The sequence below is a fragment of the Citrus sinensis genome, chromosome 7 (assembly GCF_022201045.2).
Source record: "Citrus sinensis cultivar Valencia sweet orange chromosome 7, DVS_A1.0, whole genome shotgun sequence".
Taxonomy (NCBI): Eukaryota; Viridiplantae; Streptophyta; class Magnoliopsida; order Sapindales; family Rutaceae; genus Citrus; species Citrus sinensis.
Window position 1 is genome coordinate 8,548,343 of NC_068562.1, and position 21,819 is coordinate 8,570,161.

The 21,819-nt window shown below is 47.6% G+C and overlaps 2 protein-coding genes across 2 annotated transcripts; both read left to right on the forward strand.

Annotated features, from left to right (window-relative positions):
• Nucleotides 1–4,538: 4,538 nt before the first annotated feature.
• LOC102626130 (acid phosphatase 1-like) lies at nucleotides 4,539–6,078 on the forward strand. The gene is made up of 3 exons (XM_006465681.3): nucleotides 4,539–5,016; nucleotides 5,362–5,571; nucleotides 5,661–6,078. Exons 1-3 carry the CDS (start codon nucleotides 4,610–4,612, stop codon nucleotides 5,836–5,838), a joined length of 795 nt encoding a protein of 264 aa, XP_006465744.2. The 5' UTR covers nucleotides 4,539–4,609; the 3' UTR covers nucleotides 5,839–6,078.
• Nucleotides 6,079–6,561: 483 nt separating this feature from the next.
• On the forward strand, nucleotides 6,562–8,102 carry LOC102614965 (acid phosphatase 1-like). Its single transcript, XM_006465646.4, has 3 exons — nucleotides 6,562–7,160; nucleotides 7,366–7,575; nucleotides 7,668–8,102. Exons 1-3 carry the CDS (start codon nucleotides 6,760–6,762, stop codon nucleotides 7,846–7,848), a joined length of 792 nt encoding a protein of 263 aa, XP_006465709.2. The 5' UTR covers nucleotides 6,562–6,759; the 3' UTR covers nucleotides 7,849–8,102.
• Nucleotides 8,103–21,819: the final 13,717 nt, after the last annotated feature.

Sequence of the window (21,819 nt, forward strand, 5' to 3'; positions counted from 1 at the left end):
ACAATTATGAAATCATAATTAACTCAAGATTAAGATTACAGTCAAATCAATGCCTATGAGATTTACTAAGTCTGACAGTTATTACAAAATTAATTAAATCCCACATGTGATCTTGTTCAATGTAGTCGTACTACATCAATAAATTCATACATGATTAAGACAAATCATTCAATGAATTCATTACAGTCTATACCTAAATAAAGTGCTCAACTTTATTTATCAACTGCGAACTAAATTTATTTAATCATAAGATAACTTGTATTTATGTTTTCTGTGAATCCACATGGTGATCACATAAATACATATAATATGATTAAATGGATTTTAATCAAAATATTAATGCAATTAAGATATTTGAATAAAATACCTCATTTATTTTATTAATCAGAAAAATTATTTATTACAATTAAATAAACACATATGCTTTTAAAGAGCATATTTTCTCAACAAGTCAATCTTCTATATTTCATTGTCTTTTTGCATTAGAAGACCTTCATTAGATAAGCAAAAGTTGTTCTTTAAGATGATGCTTATAGAAGTTATTATTTATAGGACTATTCATTGTTACTGTTGGGGATGGCAATTGGATCGCTCCATAATGGATATCCACAATATCCATCCAATTGCATCGGATAATATCAATCCAAAAATTTTTGGATCTTAAAATGTATATTTTAAAATTATATCCAGATGGATATGGATAATTATTTTTACCCAATGGATATCCGTTTAACCCAACACAAGTTTAAAAAGTTTTAATTTTATAAAATTAAAAATAAAAATATAATAAACAAACAATTGTAAAAATATTATATTAACTAGTGAAAATTTTAAATTCCTCTTATATTAAAAACTAAAGTTTTCAAAATTACCCTTTAATTTTTTAACTTATTTAATACTATTAATAATTATTATTTTATTTTATTAATTTAATATTATAAATGGACCTCCACCGGAAAGTCGCCGGATCTCGCCGGAAGGTTGCCGGACCACTGTCGGCTTCGCCAGACCTCTGCCGGAATTCACCAAAAAGTTGTCGGACCGCCGCCACCGACCACCGGACCGCCATTTTATTATATATATATATATATATATATATTACTAATATAAATAGTTTAATAGTCAAATTTGATATTGAAATTTTAACTATTTTATATTATTATTTTTATATAATAAAAATAAAATATCCATGGATATCCATAGCTATATGGATAAAATCCATATCCATGTCTAATATTAAATACTGGATATGGATATGGATATATCCAATTATTCATTATGGATAATTATGGATTTGTGTTTGGATGGATATTATCCATCCATAATTAGATATTTGCCATCCCTAGTTACTATTGATTGTCATTGTCACTATTCAGGGTGCTGTTCTTAGTCACTGTACTCAGTAGACTTGATCAATGTTTATGCTAGTTGTTGTCTTTGTTCTTGCCAGTTTGATTCAGAAGGCTGTTGTTTTGAATCATATTCCAATAATTATTGTTAAAATTAAGCTCATTTACTTCTTGGAAATTAAGCTCGATCAAGATACATTCATGACGTACTAGTACGTTAGAGTGAAACTCCAATTTGCCTTCTTTTTTCTTTTTAGAATATTTGCAACCAAATAAAACAAAACTACTACCACATAATGGAGCATCGATTAACAAAATATTCTCTTAAAAAGAAAAGTCAAAAGCATGTTACAATATGTGATCTTTAATTGATCATATCACATTGTGTTAATTCTTAGATGCTTTGAGAACTGCAAGAATATTGCCTAAAAACAACTGTAGAAATAGTGAACTGTGCTGCCTTAAACAGTGTCATATACTTATTTGATGTAATCTATCAAATATGGATCGTTGTTAGATGCTCTTTGTTTGGTTCCTTGGAATTCTTTAACAAAAAATCCAAAATTTGTTTCTTTTTTTGTCATTTAAGGCCAAATTCTGGGTCAATAATGAAAAAATGTTTTCCATTTCTTTTATTCAAGTTTAAATAGGAACGTGAAAGAATAGAAAGAAGAAAGGCAAAGAATAGTTATGCAATACCATAATTTTTGGAATTCACTTCCCATTTAATTTTTAAAAAAGGGCTGATTTTGGTGGCATGCCTATAATTCATCCAATAAACTTTGAGGAGAATATATCTAATGATCATTGATTTATTTATCTCAAATATGCATAAATCGAGTATTAATTAATATATGACGGAGCTACTTAAACCTATAGTTTTTCTCTCTACGCTCATTTATTTAACAAACTTATACCATAAATTGTAAAACATAGAGTTTTACTCCATAAATCCTCTTAAAATTAAAAAATAATCCTACTTTGTTTACAATTACCTACAACTAGTCTTCTTTTTTCCTTCTTTTGGTGTACTTTTCTTTCCTTCCTCTTATGCAATGTTTGAATAGTTCAAATTGGAGAGACTGGATTGGGGGTTGACCATCTTTGACATCGTTTTTGGCTGGCTAAATCCATAAAAGAGTTTAGAGATTAATTCCTTGAAATAGTGCGATTCAAGGAATTTATCCTTTTGATTGTGGATTGTTTGTTCTGAACCGAATTTATCCTTTTGATTGTTTTCGCCATAATTTTCAAGAGGATTTAACAAGCCATAATTTATGCAGAAATTTTGTTCACTTTTTTGTTTTTCCAAAAGAAAAGTCTTAAAAGCAATTTTGTTATAAGTTATTTTAGTAATAAAGTTTTATATAAATTAATTGGTGCGGAGAGTGCTTTTGTGGATTCAATAGCCCCACTCTTAATATGTAGCTCACTATTAATTTAAGAATGGGGATATTTAAACCCACCAAATTCATCTCTACACCTATTTTAAAAAATAATTTTATTATTAAAATTTTAATTCTCAAAATCTCAAAATTATAATCCACTAATCTCTTTCTCTTTCTCTACCTCACAATTGCCTGGTCTCACTATACTTTTATATTCTACAAACTAAACTCTCAATTTTATTCTCTTTTGGATTCTTTTTTTTTCCTTCTTAGTATAAAAAAAAAAAAAAAAACTGATGTTATTTTTAAATGATGTATTTTGATTCTCTTAGTTTATGATAGCGTACAACAACATAACTTATTTTTGGTTTACAGTTAAAAGAAAATATGTAAAGAAATTGATGAGAGAAAGAGAGGAAATATACAAACCAAATTTATTAATAAATTAATTGGAAATACATAAAGAAAATATATAAAGCAAATTTATTAATAAATTAAATCAAAATTAATTACCTCAAAATCTTTAAAAGAATTTAGAGAAAGCCGAGAATATTCTAACTTTTCTGAAAAGTTTCAAATAATGTAATAATTGCACCCATAAAATAAAAAGTAAAATTAAGGAACAGTTCATGCCTCAATCTTTGGAAAAATATTTTGTAGCACTTTAAAGCAAAATTAATTTACCAAACGTTTGAATTTCAAGTCTCAAATCTCAAGCATGAATTGAGACATTAGGCACCTACTGACGGTGTTCCAATCTAACTAATTAAGTACACTTGATGCTCAAACGGTTTCCTTTAATAAGTGTTTTTCAGTTCAATCGGAAATTTTTTCTTATGTTAAAATAATTTGATTCTATTTATCTTGATAAATTCAAATTATTTAGTTAAAACCATAGTTATTGTTATCTTTTTTTATTATTAACAAAATATTCTCTTTGAGAAAGTTCATCTTTAGCTTTCCATGAAATCCTGATATGTCAAAAGATTGTAGCTTAACGTACCATCAAATTAATTTTCACATATCTAATTTGGTAAAATTCTGATGTCATTAGTCATTACCTTTGAATTTTATTCTTCTTTTTACTACCACCACCATTTGAGAAACAAATATAAAATAAATCTCTTAAATCTTCAAGTAAACAAATTATCAACTAAATTAATTGCAAGTGGTCCCTGTAGAGATCATCAAAATCATTTAGCTATGAAAGAAAAATATTTTAATCCATCATGAATCATCAATCACGTTTAAAGTGGACAAATTAACCATACCTACCATAGATGATTAATCATCTCAATATATAAGATTAACTAATTAAATATTGTTTTGGCTCAATAAGCTCACTCTCTTAATTAACTATGAGAAGGTGAACCCAATAATTCTTTAGTTGAGTTGGTCACTATTTTCTTCACTAATATTTAGATTGAAGAGTTTAAACTAATTTGACACGTGATTACGTGAATGTACAAATTTTCTTATACAATCTGAAAGTGATTTTGATCATTTTAAAATTATTTTTTATATTAAAATACATGAAGGTGATTTGTTTTTTTCGCATAGATATCTATTCATCGGCTTATCAACGATTAGAATTTCGATTTGAACTTAATTAAGAACTCAATTTAGTTGAGAGATCGTTTTCATTATTATTGAGGGAATCGACGTCAGAGTTATACTACTACAAGTGTCAAAAATTCATTTTCACGTTGTTACATTAAACCATATTATATAGTATCAGAAAGTATCGATGAAATATTGGATGCTTGGTCAGGCAACTTTTGACGACAGCTTATATAAAGGAGGCAAATTGGAGAACTCAGAGCATCTGACTCTTCATTTTAATTCGTCCAAAAACAAAATATAGCAGCTCGCATGGGACTTGAGCCATTTTCATTCTTCTTATTTCTAGCTACACTAGCACTTGTAGCGGCAACATCCCGGGGCACATACTTGGAGATCCCCCATCAGATTCACCTTCTCCGGCCAAAATCCGGTGCCCGGACCAATGATTTTCCCGACTTGTCATGCCTGAGTTGGCGACTTGCTGTGGAAACAAATAACATTATCGGATGGAAAACTACTCCGGAGAAGTGTGAAGGCTACTTGGGGCATTACATGTTAGGCCAGCAATACCGAGAAGACTCGGAAGCTGTTGCCTATGAGGCTATTGTCTATGCTCAAAGCCTCGAGCTTGCCGGTGACGGCAGGGAGATATGGATTTTCGACATAGATGAAACCTCGCTATCTAATTTGCCATATTATGCTAAGCATGGATTCGGGTATGTAACACTACAAATTAAGTTTAACCTATTAATTAACTAGGCATTAAGAACAAGGATCCTCCGTGATTTAAAGAAATTTAGTTTCGATTCTATTTTATTAATAATTGATTGCCAACTTGTATTTATTCGGGTAAAAGCTTAGGTTAAAAGAATATTTGAGTTAAAAATATAATTCTCTAAAAGGTGAAGAGTGGATAAAGCCTAAATCAATCACAAAATTCATGATTAAAACATTTTTTTTCTTTGTTACAAAATTAGAATTACGGCCTATTTGGAGTCTAAATTCATATAAATATAATATAATCAGAGACGTGTCTACTCTAATTAGTGAGAAAATTTCAGGGTGGAACCATTTAACTCAACGCTATTCAATGAATGGGTCAACAAAGGCGAAGCACCATCATTGCCAGAGTCCCTTAAGCTCTACAAGAAATTACTGTCGCTTGGAATCAAGATTGTGTTCCTCACGGGAAGGCCAGAAGATCAGAGGAGTGTTACTGAAAATAATTTAAAGAACGTTGGATTCTACACTTGGGAAAATCTCATCCTCAAGTAAATAAGCAATAATAATAACATAAATAATTTTAAAGTTTATTTTATTTGGGTTTAATTGTCTTAGTAACACTACTTTTTGGCTGCAGGGGATCATCTTATTCAGGAGAAACAGCAGTGGTGTACAAATCAAGTGAAAGAAAAAGGCTTGAGAAGAAAGGATACAGAATCATTGGAAACATCGGCGATCAGTGGAGCGATCTCTTGGGCACCAACGCCGGCAATCGGACGTTCAAGCTGCCTGATCCAATGTATTACATTAGCTGATTAATAAATAATGTTTACTTAGGATTTTGAATAAATAATGCAAGAGCCCCCATTTGTGCACCAAATTTGTACGCAGGTTATGTTATAATCTGCAACGTTAGAATAGCAATGGTGGAAAGAACAAATATGGGCTTCCAAGTCCCAACTCGGCCAAAATTGTCAAATCCCAAAACCTGGCCTAAATGCCAGACCAAAACCATAATCCTGATTCTAATTATGTTTCCAGATGAGAGAGAACCCGAGAAATCCTTTGTTGAGAGATGGTATTCAAGTAACTCTTTGATCTTCTCTCGGAAATAAATGAGAATTTTATTAAGGATAAAAAAAGCTTAAAATTTCAAGCCAGATTTTTTGTAATTTCTTGCAAAAATAGATTCAGAATTGATTAAGGAAATCAAAGTCCACGCCATTTGAACCTAAAGGAAGGTGAGAAATTTCAGTTATTAAATTAATATCAATCTTTACCTCTTATTAGTACTCAAATTTTAAGAATAGTAGAAGCAAAACACATTTACAATCAGTCAAACTGTATCCACCAGATGAAACTCGATTCAATCATCCAAAGTCCACTAAGTTAAGGCAGATGCCTTAACAAGAAAATTTATTCGAAATTTTTAGTACTCTTACAAGAGGCACTTTCTATTTCAATGTGTCATGATACTTAATTTACATCATAATTGATGTGCCACCCACCCATCATTTATTAATAATTATCAATCAGAACTTTTGTATGAAAATGAAATAAAGAAAATAAAACGAAAGCTTTATCTTTTTCAGCACCCACCTTGAACATCTAAACCCAATCCTTCTTGTTCGCTTTCTATCTTTTTCAGCACCCACCTTCTTCCACTGTGCCAAAAAACCCATTCATAAGCATCATTACAAACAAATTAACTTGATACTGTCCTCCAATTGATTAACATGGGAGCGTTTTCATCAATAATATTATTGGTTTATGTAGCAGCTACAGTTTTATCAATATCCGAGGGTAGCGAGCGCATCCACAGTCTCATTCGACAACCCGTCGCCGGGACCGTGAGTGCTGAGTCCGATCCAGCCGGCTTCTCATGCCTCAGTTGGCGATTTGGTGTAGAAACAAAAAATATTAGAGATTTGCCAACTGTTCCAAAAGTGTGCCAACACTACGTGGCTGATTACATGTTGAGCGACCAGTTCTTGCAAGACTCGAAAGTCGTCACGGAGGAGGCTTTCAAGTATGCTAAGACAGTCAAACTCGCCGGAGACGGCAAGGACATTTGGATCCTTGACGTTGATGATTCTCTAATCACCCACGTCGACTTTTATGCTCAGAATGGATTCGGGTAATCTGTCTTTAATCTTACTCCGTTTACTTTTGATAATGGTAGCGTCAATTTTGGCAATACATGTCTGATTGGGCAGCAGTACCATGATCTTTAAACCAATATTTTGGCTTCCTGTGATATGATCTTCATTTGATTCCTATCAATGCTCTCAAAACAGATATTTAAGTTAAGTTTGACTTCTTGATGTGACACATTTTATCAGGACTGAGATATTTGATGTTACCGCGCTGATTAATTATTTGGCCCAAGGCATATCGCCGGCGTTGCCTGAGAGTCTAAAGTTATACAGAAGGTTATTGCGTCTCGGGTTTAAGATTGTTCTTCTGACAGGAAGAATGGAACCCTCAAGAAATTTTACAGAAAGCAATCTAAAGAATGTTGGATACCATTCTTGGGAAAAGCTTATACTCAGGTAAATAAAGCAAGCTTGTCTTAATCATTTTATAAATAACAACTAATTATTGATAAGCCCCTTTTATTAATTATTGAGTTTGTGCGTAGCAGGGAAACAGGGGAATGGAATGATACAACACAAAGGGCGCACAAATCAGCTGAAAGAAGAAAGCTTGTGGAGAGTGGATATAGGATTATTGGAAACATGGGTGATCAATGGTGTGATCTCCTTGGGGATTATCCTGGCCACCGTACTTTCAAGCTACCTAATCCTGTCTTCTACACTGAATAGTTACAATGTGCGTAATAGGAGTTCGGATTCGAGCAACTAATTGATCAAATATGGGATCCGTTGAATGAAATTGAAATCTTAGTATGAGTAACATTTGAAGATTTGAAATAACAAAATTAGGGAAGTGATTTAGGTAGCGGATTATTAGCTTTACTCCACTGAAAATGTTTTTCAGGGGTTGGTAAAAGCTGAAGGAGATGTTGCAAAACTCTTCAAAATTCTGAATAAATATTGAATCCGATTCTGCCTTTAAATTGATCACGCTTTTCATTAAAAAAAAAAAAAGAATGTAGAAAATCTGAGGGGAGTTAAGTGATAATTGCTCCATTTATAGGGCTGAGACATCTTTTTAATGAGGGAGAAGGCACAATACATATTCAAGTGGCAAAACGCTAGAGGCATTTGCGATTTTCTTTGCAAGTCAGAACTTAACAGTTTACACATAACATGGCATTAGGCAGCTTGCAAGTCTGATTGTCAGGATTATCCCCAAGTTCATCACTCAATTGATCACGCATGTTTCCAACAATTCTATATCCACTCTTTACAAGCTTTGCTCTTGCAGAAGTTTTGTACTCATTTTCTTTTTTTTACTCTTACCTTGCACCCCAATCCAACACCTTCTAGGCCCTCAAATTAAACACATTCCTATAGACTTGAATCCTTCCCCTCTTATTTTCATAGGAAGAGGCTAACCAACTGGGTTATCCTTTGGGGGCGATCAAAAGATTAAGATGTTCAAATCCAAATAGTTAATTTGTCAAACCAAATAATTAAATAAACTAATTTCTGATTAGGTTTATTAGTTGCTTGCTTAATAAATTACCTAAGGATGAGTTTCTCGCAAGAGTGATCTCCCACGTTCTTCAGATTCCTTGCTGCGATATTTGTCAAAAATTCATCTCTTCCCGTCAAGAAAACAATTTTCATCCCGATAGACGATAATCTGTTGTACAGCTTAAGACTCTCTGGCAATGCTGGCGCTTCGCCTTTGAGTTGCCATTCAAAGGCCGCAGTCACATTCAATTGATCAGTTGTGATTTTGATGAATTAATAATGTTACTTGCCATATTATTTCAATATTATATTCATATGATTGCATATATACCTGAATCCATTCTGAGCATAAAAGGATGCATTGGAAAGAAAGCGAGGTCTCATCTATGTCAAAGATCCATTTGTCCTTGCCATCTCCAGCCAGCTTTAAGCATGGTGAAAAACCTCCTCGGTAAGTGCTTTTGAGTCTTGACCAAATGGCGATCTAATACGTAATCCCCCACGTAACCTTTACAGAATTTTGGAACAGATATCCAATCTCTAATGTTATTTGTTTCTACACCAAATAACCAACTCAGGCATGAGAAGTCAGGAACAAGCTCATCGCTGGCGCCAAGCAGCAGTCAAATGAGATTGCGGATATGCAGGCCCGCATGCAGAGACCTGGGATATTCCTAAAATTGTAGTTAGAGATACCAAGAATGAAAAGACTTTCATGTTTGTTATGTTTGTTTGATACTTTGAAATATACCGCCAACATGATTCCTTTATAAAGACTGATTCGTCCTGTAATTCAACCAAATTGCCTATTTAGCTGTAGCAAATACAATTTTTTTTTTTCAGGTAAGAGTGGACAAAACTTAAATTTATTTTTCTAACTTTTTTTCTATTTTACACTTTTTTTTTACACTGATGTTACAATTAGATTATAACTCATGATGAATTAAACTGCTACTAATATTTACAAGTAGGGACTAATTTATAAATCTTGTGAAGCACTACTCAAATTCATTTACATTTCGTTAGGAAGAATATTGCCTCCACTCAATTATATAATATAATTGAGAAAATAATTAGACCCACAATGCTTTTGTAGGGGTTAGAATTGCTGCCTTCACAGCACTGACCACTCAGCCTTTGGTTGGGTTAAGGATGAGTGGCTTATATTTTGCACTTATATAGAGACATTTATAGAACCTCTAATTAACTGATTCCTAATATGCACATTGGCACATGTTATTCACGTTGAAGTATTAATTATCACAGTATGTAATCATCCTCACTATGATTACATATTTTAATATGCGTTAATAATTTGTATAGATCTCGAGGCACCTTTCCAATTATTATTCTTTTTGGTCTGATTTCGGTTCGAGTAAAAATTATTATCCGGCTATGGCCAAAAAACGGGTGGGCTATAGCCTTGGTGGGGGTCGCTTATTTTTGGGCGAAGTTCGTCCGCCGGACTCGGAATGGGGCGAGGCTTTGCGAGGGCCCTCGGTGTGCCCGCGGGGAGTCCCGGGCACAGCCGCGCCCAAAAATAAGCACCCGAAGGTCGGGGTGCCAAAACCCCCTAGCGGAAAAAAGGCCAAAAAATGGGTGGGCTATAGCCTTGGGGGGGGGGGCGCGGGCGAAGTTCGTTCGCAGGACTCGGAATGGGGTGAGACTTTGTGAGGGGCCTCGGTGTCCCCACAGGGAGTCCCGGGCACAGCCGCGCCCAAAAATAAGCGACCAACGGTCGGGGTGCCAAAAGCCCCTAGCGGAAAATGGCCAAAAAACGGGTGGGCTATAGCCTTGGTGGGGGATGCGGGCGAAGTTTGTCCGCCGGACTCGGAATGGGGTGAGGCTTTGCGAGGGCCCTCGGTGTGCCCGTAGGGAGTCCCAGGCACAGCCGCACCCAAAAATCAGTGCCCGAAGGTAGGGGTGCCAAAACCCTCCAGCAAAGAAAAGGCCAAAAAACGGGTGGGCTATAGCCTTGGTGGGGGGCGCAGGCGAAGTTCGTCCGCCGAACTCGGAATGGGGTGAGCCTTTCTGAGGGCCCTCGGTGTTCTCGCGGGGAGTCCCGGGCACAGCCGCGCCCAAAAATAATCGCCCGAAGGTCGGGGTGCCAAAACCCCCCGGCGGAAAATGACAAAAAAACGATTAGACTGTAGCCTTGGTGGGGGGCGCGGGCGAAGTTCATCCGCGGGAATCGGAATGGGGTGAGACTTTATGAGGGGCTTGGTATGCCAGCGGGGAGTCTCGGGCACAGCCGCACCAAAAAATAAGTGCCCGACGGTCGGAGTGCCAAAAGACCCCAGCTGAAAATGGCCAAACAATGGGTGGGCTGTAGCCATGGTGGGGGGCGCAGGAGAAGTTCATCCGCGGGACTCGGAATGGGGCGAAACTTTGCGAGGGGCCTTGGTATGCCCGCGGGGAATCCCGAGCACAGTCACATCCAAAAATAAGGGACCGAAGGTCGGGGTGCCAAAACCCCCCAGCGGAAAATGGCCAAAAAACGGGTGGGCTATAGCCTTGGTGTGGGGCGCGGGCGAAGTTTGTCCGCCGGACTCGGAATGGGGAGAGACTTTTTGAGGGGCCGCGGTGTGCCCGCAGGGAGTCGCGGGCACAGCCGAACACAAAAATAAGCGCCCCGAAGGTCGGGGTACCGAAACCCCCCAGCGGAAAATGGCAAAAAAACGGGTGGGCTATAGCCTTGATGGGGGGAGCGGGTGAAGTTCGTCCGCCGGACTCGGAATGGGGCGAGGCTTTGCGAGGTCCCTTGGTGGGCCTACGGGGAGTCCCGGGCACAGCCTCGCCAAAAAATAAGCACCCAAAGGGCGGGGTGCCAAAACCCCCCAGCGGAAAAAAGGCCAAAAAACGGGTGGGCTATAGCCTTGGTGGGGGAGCGGGCGAAGTTCGTCCGCCGGACTCGAAATGGGACGAGACTTTACGAGGGGCCTCGGTGCGCCCGCGGAGAGTTACGAACACAGCCGCGCCCAAAAATAAGCGATCGAAGGTCGGGCTGCCAAAACCCCCCAACAGAAAAAGGCCAAAAAAACGGGTGGCCTACAACCTTGGTGGGGGCCTATTTTTGGTCGAAGTTTGTTGGCCCGACTCGGAATACGGCGAGGCTTTGCGAGGGGCCTCGGTGTGCCCGTGGGTTGTCCCAGGCACAGCCGCACCAAAAAATAACAGCCCGAAGGTCGGGGCGCCAAAAGCCCCCAGAGGAAAAAGGCCAAAAAAATGGGTGGGCTATGGCCTTGGTGGGGGGCTATTTTTGGTCGAAGTACGTCCGCCAGACTCAGAATGGGGGGAGGCTTTGCGAGGGGCCTCGGTGAGCCCGCGGGGTGTCCCGGGCACAGCCGCGCCCAAAAATAATGGGCCGAAGGTCTGCGCGCCAAAAGCCCCCTGCGGAAAAAGGCCAAAAAAACGGGTAGGCTATAGACTTGGTGGGGGGCCCGGGCAAAGTTTGTCCGCCGGACTCGGAAAGGGGCGAGGCTTTGCAAGGGGCCTCGGTGTGCCCGCGGGGCATCCCGGGCACAGCCGTGCCCAAAAATAACCGCCCGAAGGTCAGAGCGAAAAAAGCCCATGGTGGAAAAAAGCCAAAAAAACGGGTGGGCTGTAGCCTTGTTGGGGGGCGCGGGCGGAGTTCGTTCGCCGGACTCGGAATGAGGCGAGACTTTACAAGGGGCTTCAGTGTGACCGCGGGGCGTCGCGGAACCACGCGACAAAAAATAAGCGCCCAAAGGTCGGGGTGCCAAAACCCCCAGCGGAAAATGGCAAAAAAACGGGTGGGCTATAGCCTTGGTGGGGGGTGCGGGCGAAGTTCGTCCGCCAGACTCGAAATGAGGCGAGACTTTGTGAGGGGCCTTGGTGTACCCACGGGTAGTCACGGGCACAGCCGCGCCCAAAAATAAGCTCCCAAAGGTTGGGGTGCCAAAACCCCCCAGCGGAAAATGGCAAAAAAACGGGTAGACTGCAGCCTTGGTGGGGGGCGCGGGCGAAGTTCGTCTGGCCGACTCGGAATAGGGCGAGTGCCCACAGAGAATCATGGGCACAGCCGGGCCAAAAAATAAGTGCCCGAAGGTCGGGGTGCCAAAACCCCCCAGCGGAAAATGGCAAAAAAACGGGTGGGCTATAGCCTTGGTGGGGGGCGCGGGCGAAGTTTGTCCGCTGGACTCGGAATGGGGCAAGCCTTTGCGAGGGGCCTCGGTGTGCCCGCAGGGTGTCCCAGGCACAACCACACCCAAAAATAACCGCCCGAAGGTCAGAGCGCAAAAAGCCCCCAGCGGAAAAAGGCCAAAAAAACGGGTGCGCTATAGCATTGGTGGGTGGCGCGGGCCAAGTTCGTCCGCCGGCCTCGGAATGGGGTGAAGCTTTGCGAGGGGCCTCGGTCTGTCCGCAGGGTGTCCCGCCCAAAAAAAATGGCCGAAGGCCGGGGCACCAAAAGCTCCCAGCGGAAAAAGGACAAAAAAATGGGTAGTCTATAGCCTTGGTGGGGGGCTATTATTGGTCGAAGTTCGTCCGCCGGACTCGGAATGGGGCAAGCCTTTACGAGAGGACTTGGTGTGCCGGCGGGTTGTCCCGGGTACAGCTGCACCTAAAAATAACCGCCCGAAGGTTGGGGCGCAAAAAGCCCCAAGCGTAAAAAGGCTAAAAAAACGGGTGGACTATAGCCTTGGTGGGGGGCAATTTTCGGTCGAAGTTCGTCCGCCGGGCTCGGAATGGGTCGAGGCTTTGCGAGGGGCCTCAGTGTGCCCACGGGGTGTCCTGGGCACAGCCGCACCCAAAAATAACCGCCCCAAGGTCAGGGCGACAAAAGCCCCTAGGGGAAAAAAGGCAAAAAAACGGGTGGGCTATAGCCTTGGTGGGGGGCAATATTTGGTCGAAGTTCGTCCGCCGGACTCGAAATGAGGCAAGGCTTTGCGGGGGGGCCTCGGTGTGCCCGTGGGGTGTCCCAGGCACAGCTGTGCACAAAAATAACCGCCCGAAGGTCAGGACGCCAAAAGCCCACAGCAGAAAAAGGCCAAAAATACGGGTGCGCTATAGCCTTGGTGTGGGGCTGTTTTTGGTCGAAGTTCGTCCGCCGGACTCGGAATGGGGCGAGGCTTTGCAATGGGCCTTGGTGTGCCCGCAGGGTGTCTCAGATACAGCCGCGCCCAAAAATAACTGCCCGAAGGTCAGGACACCATAAGCCCATAGCGGAGAAAGGCCAAAAAAACGGGTGGGCTATAGACTTGGTGGGGGGCGAGGGCGAAGTTCGTCCGCCGTACTCGGAATGGGGCGTGGCTTTGCGAGGGGCCTTGGAGTGCCCTCGGGGTTTTTCGGGCACAGCCACGCCAAAAAATAACCGCCCGATGGTTGGGGCGCCAAAAGCCTTGGTGGGGGGGGGCGGTCGAAGTTCGTCCGCCGGACTTGGAATGGGGCGAGGCTTTACGAGGGGCCGCAGTGTGCCCGTGGGGTGTCCCAGGCACAGCCGCGCGCACAAATAACCAACCGAAGGTCGGGGCGTCAAAAGCCCCTAGCGGGAAAAGGCCAAAAAAATGGGTGGTCTATAGCCTTGGCAGGGGATATTTTTGGTCGAAGTTCGTACGCCGGACTCGGAATGGGGTGAGGTTTTCTGAGGGGCCTCGGTGTGCTCGCGGGGTGTCTTGAGCACAGCCGCGTCCAAAAATAACCGCCCGAAGGTCGGGGCGCCAAAAGCCCCCAGCGAAAAAAGGCAAAAAAAATGGGTGGGCTATAGCCTTGGTGCGGGGCGAGGGCGAAGTTCGTCCGCCGTACTCAGAATGGGGTGTGGCTTTGCGAGGGGCTTTGTAGTGCCTGTGGGGTTTTCCGGGCAAAGCCACGCCAAAAAATAACCACCCGATGGTTGGGGCGCCAAAAGCCTTGGTGGGGGGCGCGGTCGAAGTTCGTCCGCCGGACTTGGAATGGGGCGAGGCTTTACGAGGGGCCGCAGTGTGCCCGTGGGGTGTCCCAAGCACAGCCGCGTGCACAAATAACAAACCGAAGGTCGGGGCGTCAAAAGCCCCTAGCGGGAAAAGGCCAAAAAAATGGGTGGGCTATAGCCTTGGCGGGGGATATTTTTGGTCGAAGTTCGTACGCCGGACTCGGAATGGGGCGAGGTTTTCTGAGGGGCCTCGGTGTGTTCGCGGGGTGTCCTGAGCACAGCCGCGTCCAAAAATAACTGCCCAAAGGTCGGGGCGCCAAAAGCCCCCAGTGAAAAAAGGTGAAAAAAACGGGTGGGCTATAGCCTTGGTGCGGGGCAAGGGCGAAGTTCGTCCGCCGTACTCGGAATGGGGCGTGGCTTTGCGAGGGGCCTTGGAGTGCCCGCAGGGTTTTTCGGGCACAGCCACACCAAACATTAACCGCCCGATGGTTGGGGCGCCAAAAGCCGCCAGCGGAAAAAGACAAAAAAATGGTTGGGCTATAACCTTGGTGGGGGGCGCGGTCGAAGTTCGTCCGCCGGACTCGGAATGGGACGAGGGTTTGCGAGGGGCCTCTGTGTGCCCGCGGGGTGTCTCGGGCACAGCCGCGCCCAATAATAACCGCCCGTAGGTCGGGGCGCCAAGAGCCCGCAGCGGAAAAAGGCCGAAAAGACAGGTGGGCTATAGCCTTGGTGGGGGGCTATTTTTGGTCGAAGCTCTTCCACCGGACTCGGAATGGGGCGAGGCTTTGCGAGGGGCCTCGGTGTGCCCGCGGGGTGTCCTAGGCACAGCCGCGCCCAAAAATAACTACCCAAAGGTTGGGGCGCCAAAAGCCCCCAGCGGAAAAAGGCCAGAACAACGGGTTGGCTATAGCCTTGGTGTGGGTTATTTTTGGTCGAAGTTCGTCTGCCGGACTCGGAAATGTTTGAGGCTTTACGAGGGGCCTCAGTGTGCATGCGGGGTGCCCTGGTCACAGCCGTACCCAAAAATAACCGCCCGAAGGTCGGAGAGCAAAAAGCCCCTAGTGGAAAAAAGGCCAAAAGAACGGGTGGTCTAAAGCCTTGGTGGGGGCGCGGTCGAAGTTCATCCGCTGGACTCGGAATGGGGCGAGGGTTTGTGAGGGGCCTCGATGTGCCCGCGGGGTGTCCCGGGCACAGCCGCGCCCAAAAATAACCACCCGAAGGTCGGGCCGCAAAAAGCCCCCGGTGGAAAAAAGGCCAAAAGAATGGGTGGGCTACAACCTTGGTGGGGGGCGCGGGCGAAGTTCGTCCGCCGGACTCGGAATTGGGTGAGACTTTGTGAGGGACCTCCTTGTGCCTGCGGGAGGTCATGGGGTACCAAAACCCCCCAGCGGAAAAATAGCCAAAAAACGGGTGGGCTATAGCCTTGGTGGGGGGACCGGGGGAAGTTCGTCCGTCGGACTCGGAATGGGGTGAGACTTTGCGAGGGGCCTCCGTGTACCCGCGGGTGGTCGTAGGCACAGCCACACCCAAAAAATTAATGCCTGATGGTCGAGGTACCAAAACCCCCCAGTGGAAAAATGGCCAAAAAACGGGTGGGCTATAGCCTTGGTGGGGGGCGCGGGTGAAGTTCGTCCGCCGGACTCGGAATGGGGCGAGACTTTGCGAGGGGCCTCCATGTGCCCGCGGGAGGTCACGAGCACAACCGCATCCCAAAATAAGCGCCCGAAGGTCGGGGTGCTAAAACCCCCCAGCGAGAAAATGGCCAAAAAACGGGTGGGCTATAGCCTTGGTGGGGGGTGCAGGCGAAGTTCATTCGCTGGACTCAGAATGGGGCGAGACTTTGTAAGGGGCCTCTGTATGCCCACGGGAGGTCGCGGGCATAGCCACGCACAAAAATAAGCGCCCGAAGGTTGGGGTGCCAAAACTCCTCAGCGGAAAAATGACCAAAAAACGGGTGGACTATAGCCTTGGTGGGGGGCGCGAGCGAAGTTCGTCCGCCGGACTCGGAATGGGGCAAGCCTTTGTGAGGGGCCTCCGTGTGCCCGGGGGAGGTCACGGGCGTAGCAGTGCCAAAAAATAAGAGCCCGAAGGTTGGGGTGCCCAAACCCCCACAGCGGAAAAATGGCCAAAAAAACGGGTGGGCTATAGCCTTGGTGGGGGGCGCGGGCGAAGTTCATCCGCTGGACTCGGAATGGGCCTAGACTTTGCGAGGGGCCTCCATGTGTCCGCGGGAGGTCGCGGGCACAGCCGCATCCAAAAATAAGTGCCCAAAGGTCGGGGTTCGAAAACACCCCAGTGGAAAAGTGGCCAAAAAACGGGTGGGCTATAGACTTGGTGGGGGGCAAGGGCGAAGTTCGTCCGCCGGACTCAAAATCGGGCGAGACTTTGCGAGGGCCCTCAGTGTGCCAGCGGGAGGTCACGGACACAGCCGCGCCCAAAAATAATCCCCCAAAGGGCGTGGGCGAAGTTCGTCTACCGGACTCAGAATGGGACGAGACTTTGCGAGGGGCCTCCATGTGCTCGCGGGAGGCCGCAGGCACAGACGCGCCCAAAAATAAGTGCCCGAAGGTCGGGGGGCCAAAACCCCCCAGTGGAAAAATGGCCAAAAACCGGGTGGCCTAAAGCCTTGGTGGGGGGCGCGGGTGATGTTCGTCCGCCGGACTCGGAATGGGGCGAGACTTTGCAAGGGGCCTCCGTGTGCCCGCGGGAGGTCGCGAGCAAAACCACACCCTAAAATAAGCGCCCGAAGGTCGGGGTGCCAAAACCCCCCAGTGGAAAAATTGCCAAAAAACAGGTGGCCTATAGCCTTGGTGGTGGGTGCGGGCGAAGTTCATCCGCCGGACTCGAAATGGGGCGAGACTTTGCGAGGGGCCCCCGTGTCCCCGTGGGAGGTTGCGAGCACCACCGCGCCCAAAAATAAGGGCCGGAAGGTCGGGGTGCCAAAATCCCCGGCGGAAAAATGGCCAAAAAAACGGGTGGCCTATAGCCTTGGTGGGGGGCGGGGGTGAGGTTCATCCGCGGGACTCAGAATGGGGCGGGACTTTGCGACGGCCTCCGTTTGCCCGCGGGAGGTCACGGGCACAACCGTACCCAAAAATAAGCATCCGAAAGTCGGGGTACCAAAACTCCCCGGCGGAAAAATTGCCAAAAAACGGGTGGCCCATAGCCTTGGTGGCGAGTGTGGGCAAGGTTCATCCGCCGGACTCTGAATGGGCCGAGACTTTGCGAGGCGTCTCAGTGTGCCCGCGGGAGGTCTTGGGGACAGCCGCGCCCAAAAATAAGTGCCTGAAGGTCGGGATGCCAAAACCCCCCAGCGGAAAAAAGGCCAAAAAACGGGTGGCCTATAGCCTTGGTGGGGGAGCGTGGGCGAAGTTCGTCCGCCGGACTCGGAATGGGGCAAGACTTTGCGAGGGGCCTCCGTTTGCCCGCTGGAGGTCGTGGGCAAAACCACACCCCAAAATAAGCGCTCAAAGGTCGGGGTGCTAAAACCCCCCAGCGGAAAAATTGCCAAAAAACGGGTGGCCTATAGCCTTGGTGACGGACGCGGGCGAAGTTCGTCCGCCGGACTCTGAATGGGGCGAGACTTTTCGAGGGGCCTCCGTATGCCCCCAGGAGATCATGGGAACAGCCGCGCCCAAAAATAAGCGCACGAAGGTCGGGGTGCCAAATCCCCCCAGCGGAAAAATGACCAAAAAACGGGTGGGCTATAGCCTTGGTGGGGGGAGCGAGCGAAGTTCGTCTGCCGGACTCGAAATAGGGCGAGATTTACGAGGGGCCTCCGTATGCCCGCAGGAGGTCACAGGCACAGCCGCGCCCGAAGGACGGGGTGCCAAAACCCCCCAGCGGAAAAATGACCAAAAAATGGGTGGGCTATAGCCTTGGTGGGGGGTGCGAGCGAAGTTCATCCGCCGGACACAGAATGGGGCGAGACTTTGCAAGGGGCCTCTGTGTGCCCGTGGAAGGTCGCAGGCATAGCCGCGCCCCAAAATAAGCTCCCGAAAGTCGGGGTGCTAAAACCCCCCAGCGGGAAAATGGCCAAGAAACGGGTGGGCTATAGCCTTGGTGGGGGGCGCGGGCGAAGTTCATTCGCCGGACTCGGAATGGAGCGAGACTTTGCGAGGGGCCTCTGTATGCCCACGGGCACAGCCGCGCCCAAAAATAAGCGCCCAAAGGCCGGGGTGACAAAACCCCCCAGCGGAAAAATGGCCAAAAAAACAGGTGGCCTATAGCCTTGGTGGGGGGCGCGGGCGAAGTTTGTCCGCCGGACTCAAAATGGGGCGAGACTTTGTGAGGGGACTCCGTCTGCCCGTGGGAGATCATGGGCACAACCGCGCCCAAAAATAAGTGCCCAAAGGTCAGGGTGCCAAACCCTCCCAGTGGAAAAATGTCCAAAAAACGGGTGGCCTATAGCCTTGGTGGGGGGCACGGGTGAAGTTTGTCCGCCGGACTCGGAATGGGGCGAGACTTTGCGAGAGGCATCCATGAGCCAGTGGGTGGTTTTGGGTACAGCCATGCTAAAAAATAAGCGCCCGAAGGTCGGGGTGCCAAAACTCCCCAGTGGAAAATTGGCCAAAAAACGGGTGGCCTATAGCCTTGGTATGGGGCGCTGGCGAAGTTCGTCCGCCGGACTCGGAATTGGGCGAGACTTTGCGAGGGGCTTCTGTGTGCCTGTGGGAGGTGACGGGCAAAACCACGACCCAAAATAAGAGCCCGAAGGTCGGGTTGCCAAAACCCCCCAACGGAAAAATTGCCAAAAAACGGGTGGCCTATAGCCTTGGTGGGGGGCGTGGGCGAAGTTCGTCCGCCGCACTCGGAATGGGGTGAGACTTTGCGAGGGGCCTCCGTGTGCCTGCGGGAGGTTGCGAGCACCGCCGTGCCCAAAAATAAGCGCCGGAAGGTTGGGATACCAAAATCCCCTTCGGAAAAATGGCCAAAAAACGGGTGGGCTATAGCCTTGGTGAGGGGTGCGGGCGAAGTTCGTCCGCCGGACTTGGAATGCAGTGAGACTTTGCGAGAGGCCTCTGTGTGCTAGTGGGAGGTTGCGGGCACAGCCGCACTAAAAAATAAGCGCCTGAAGGTCGGGGTGCAAAAACCCCCTAGCGGAAAAATGGCAAAAAAACGGGTGGCCTATAGCCTTGGTATGGGGCGCTGGCGAAGTTCGTCCGCCGCACTCGGAATTGGGCGACACTTTGCGAGGGGCATCCGTATGCCCGCGGGAGGTCACGGGAAAAACTACGACCCAAAATAAGTGCCCGAAGGTCGGGGTGCTAAAACCCCCCAGCGGAAAAATTGCCAAAAAACGGGTGGCCAATGGCCTTGGGGGGTGGGGCTCACGAAGTTCGTCCGCCGGACTCGGAATGGGGTGAGACTTTGCGAGGGGCCTCCGTGTGCCAAAAATAGGCCGAAGGCACAGCCGCGCCCAAAAAAAAAGCGCCTGTAGGTCGGGGCGCCCAAACCCCCCAGCGGAAAAAGGCCACAAAAACTGGTGGGCTATGGCCTTGGGGGGTGGCGCTCGCAAAGTTCGTCCGCCGGACTCGTAATGGGGTGAGACTTTGCGGGGGGCCTCCGTGTACCAAAAATAGGCCGTGGGCACATCCACGCCCAAAAATAAGAGCCCGAAGGTCAGGGCGCCAAAACCCCACGGCAGAAAAATGCGACAAAAACGGGTGGGCTATGTCCTTGGGGGGTGGGACTCGCGAAGTTCGTCCGCCGGACTCGGAATGGGACGAGACTTTGCGAGGGACCTCTGTGTGCCAAAAATAGGCCGCGGTCACAGCCACGCCCAAAATAAGCGCCCGAAGGTCGGGGCGTCAAAACCCCCCAGCGGAAAAAGGCCACAATAACGGGTGGGCTATGGCCTTGGGGGGTGGGACTCGCGAAGTTCGTCCACCAGACTCAGAATGGGGCGAGACTTTGCGAGGGGCCTCCGTGTACCAAAAATAGTCCGTGGGCAAAGGCACGCCCAAAAATAAGCGCCCGAAGGTTGGGGCGCCAAAACCCCCCAGCGGAAAAAGGCCACAAAAACGGGTGGGGTATGGCCTTGTGGGGTGAGGCTCGCGAAGTTCGTTCGCCGGACTCGGAATGGGGCGATACTTTGTGAGGGACCTCCATGTGCCAAAAATAGACCACCGGCAAAGCCGCGCTAAAACATAAGCGCCCATAGGTCGGGCCACCAAAACCCCCCAGCGGAAAAAGACCACAAAAACGGGTGGGGTATGGCCTTGGGGGGTGGGGCTTGCAAAGATCGTCTGCCGGACTCAGAATGGGGCGAGACTGTGCGAGGGGCCTCCGGGTGCCAAAAATAGGCCGCGGGCACAGCAGCACCCAAAAATAAGCACCCGAAGGTCGGGGTGCCAAAACCCCCAGCGGAAAAAGGCCACAAAAACGGGTGGGCTATGTCCTTGGGGGGTGGGGCTCACGAAGTTCGTCCGTCGGACTCGGAATGAGGTGAGACTTTGCGAGGGGCCTCTGTGTGCCAAAAATAGGCCGCAAGCACAGCCGCGCCCAAAAATAAGCGCCCATAGGTCGGGACGCCAAAACCCCCCAGCGGAAAAAGGCAACAAAAACGGGTGGGGTATGGCCTTCGGGGGTGGGGCTCGCGAAGTTCGTCCGCCGGACTCGGAATGGGGCGAGGCTTTGCGAGGGGCCTCTATGTGCCAAAACTAGGCCACGGGCAATGCCGCGCTCAAAAATAAGCGCCCGTAGGTCGGGGCACCAAAACCCCCCAGCGGAAAATGGCCACAAAAACGGGTGGGCTATTGCCTTTGGGGGTGGGGCTCGCAAAGTTCATCAGCTAGACTCGGAATGGGGCGAGACTTTGCGAGGGCCACCGTGCGCCAAAAATAGGCCGTGGGTAAAGCCGCGACCTTGCCAAAACCCCCCAGTGGAAAAAGGCCACAAAAACTGGTGGGCTATGGCCTTGGGGGGTGGGGCTCGCGAAGTTCGTCCGCCGGACTCGGAATGGGGCGAAACTTTGCGAGGGGCCTCCATGTGCCAAAAATAGGCCAAAGGCACAGGCGCCCAAAAATAAGCGCCCGAAGGTCGGGGCGCCAAAACCCCCCAGCGGAAAAGGGCCACAAAATCGGGTGGGCTATGGCCTTGGGGGGTGGGGCTCGCGAATTTCGTCCGCCGGACTCGAAATGGGGCAAGACTTTGCGAGGGGCCTCCATGTGGAAACAATATGTCGCTGGCACAGCCGGGCCCAAAAACAAGCACCCGAAGGTCGGGGCTCGCGAAGTTCGTCCGCCGGACTCTGAATGGGGCGAGACTTTGCGAGGGGCCTCCGTGTACCAAAAATAGACCGCGGACACAGCCGCGCCCAAAAA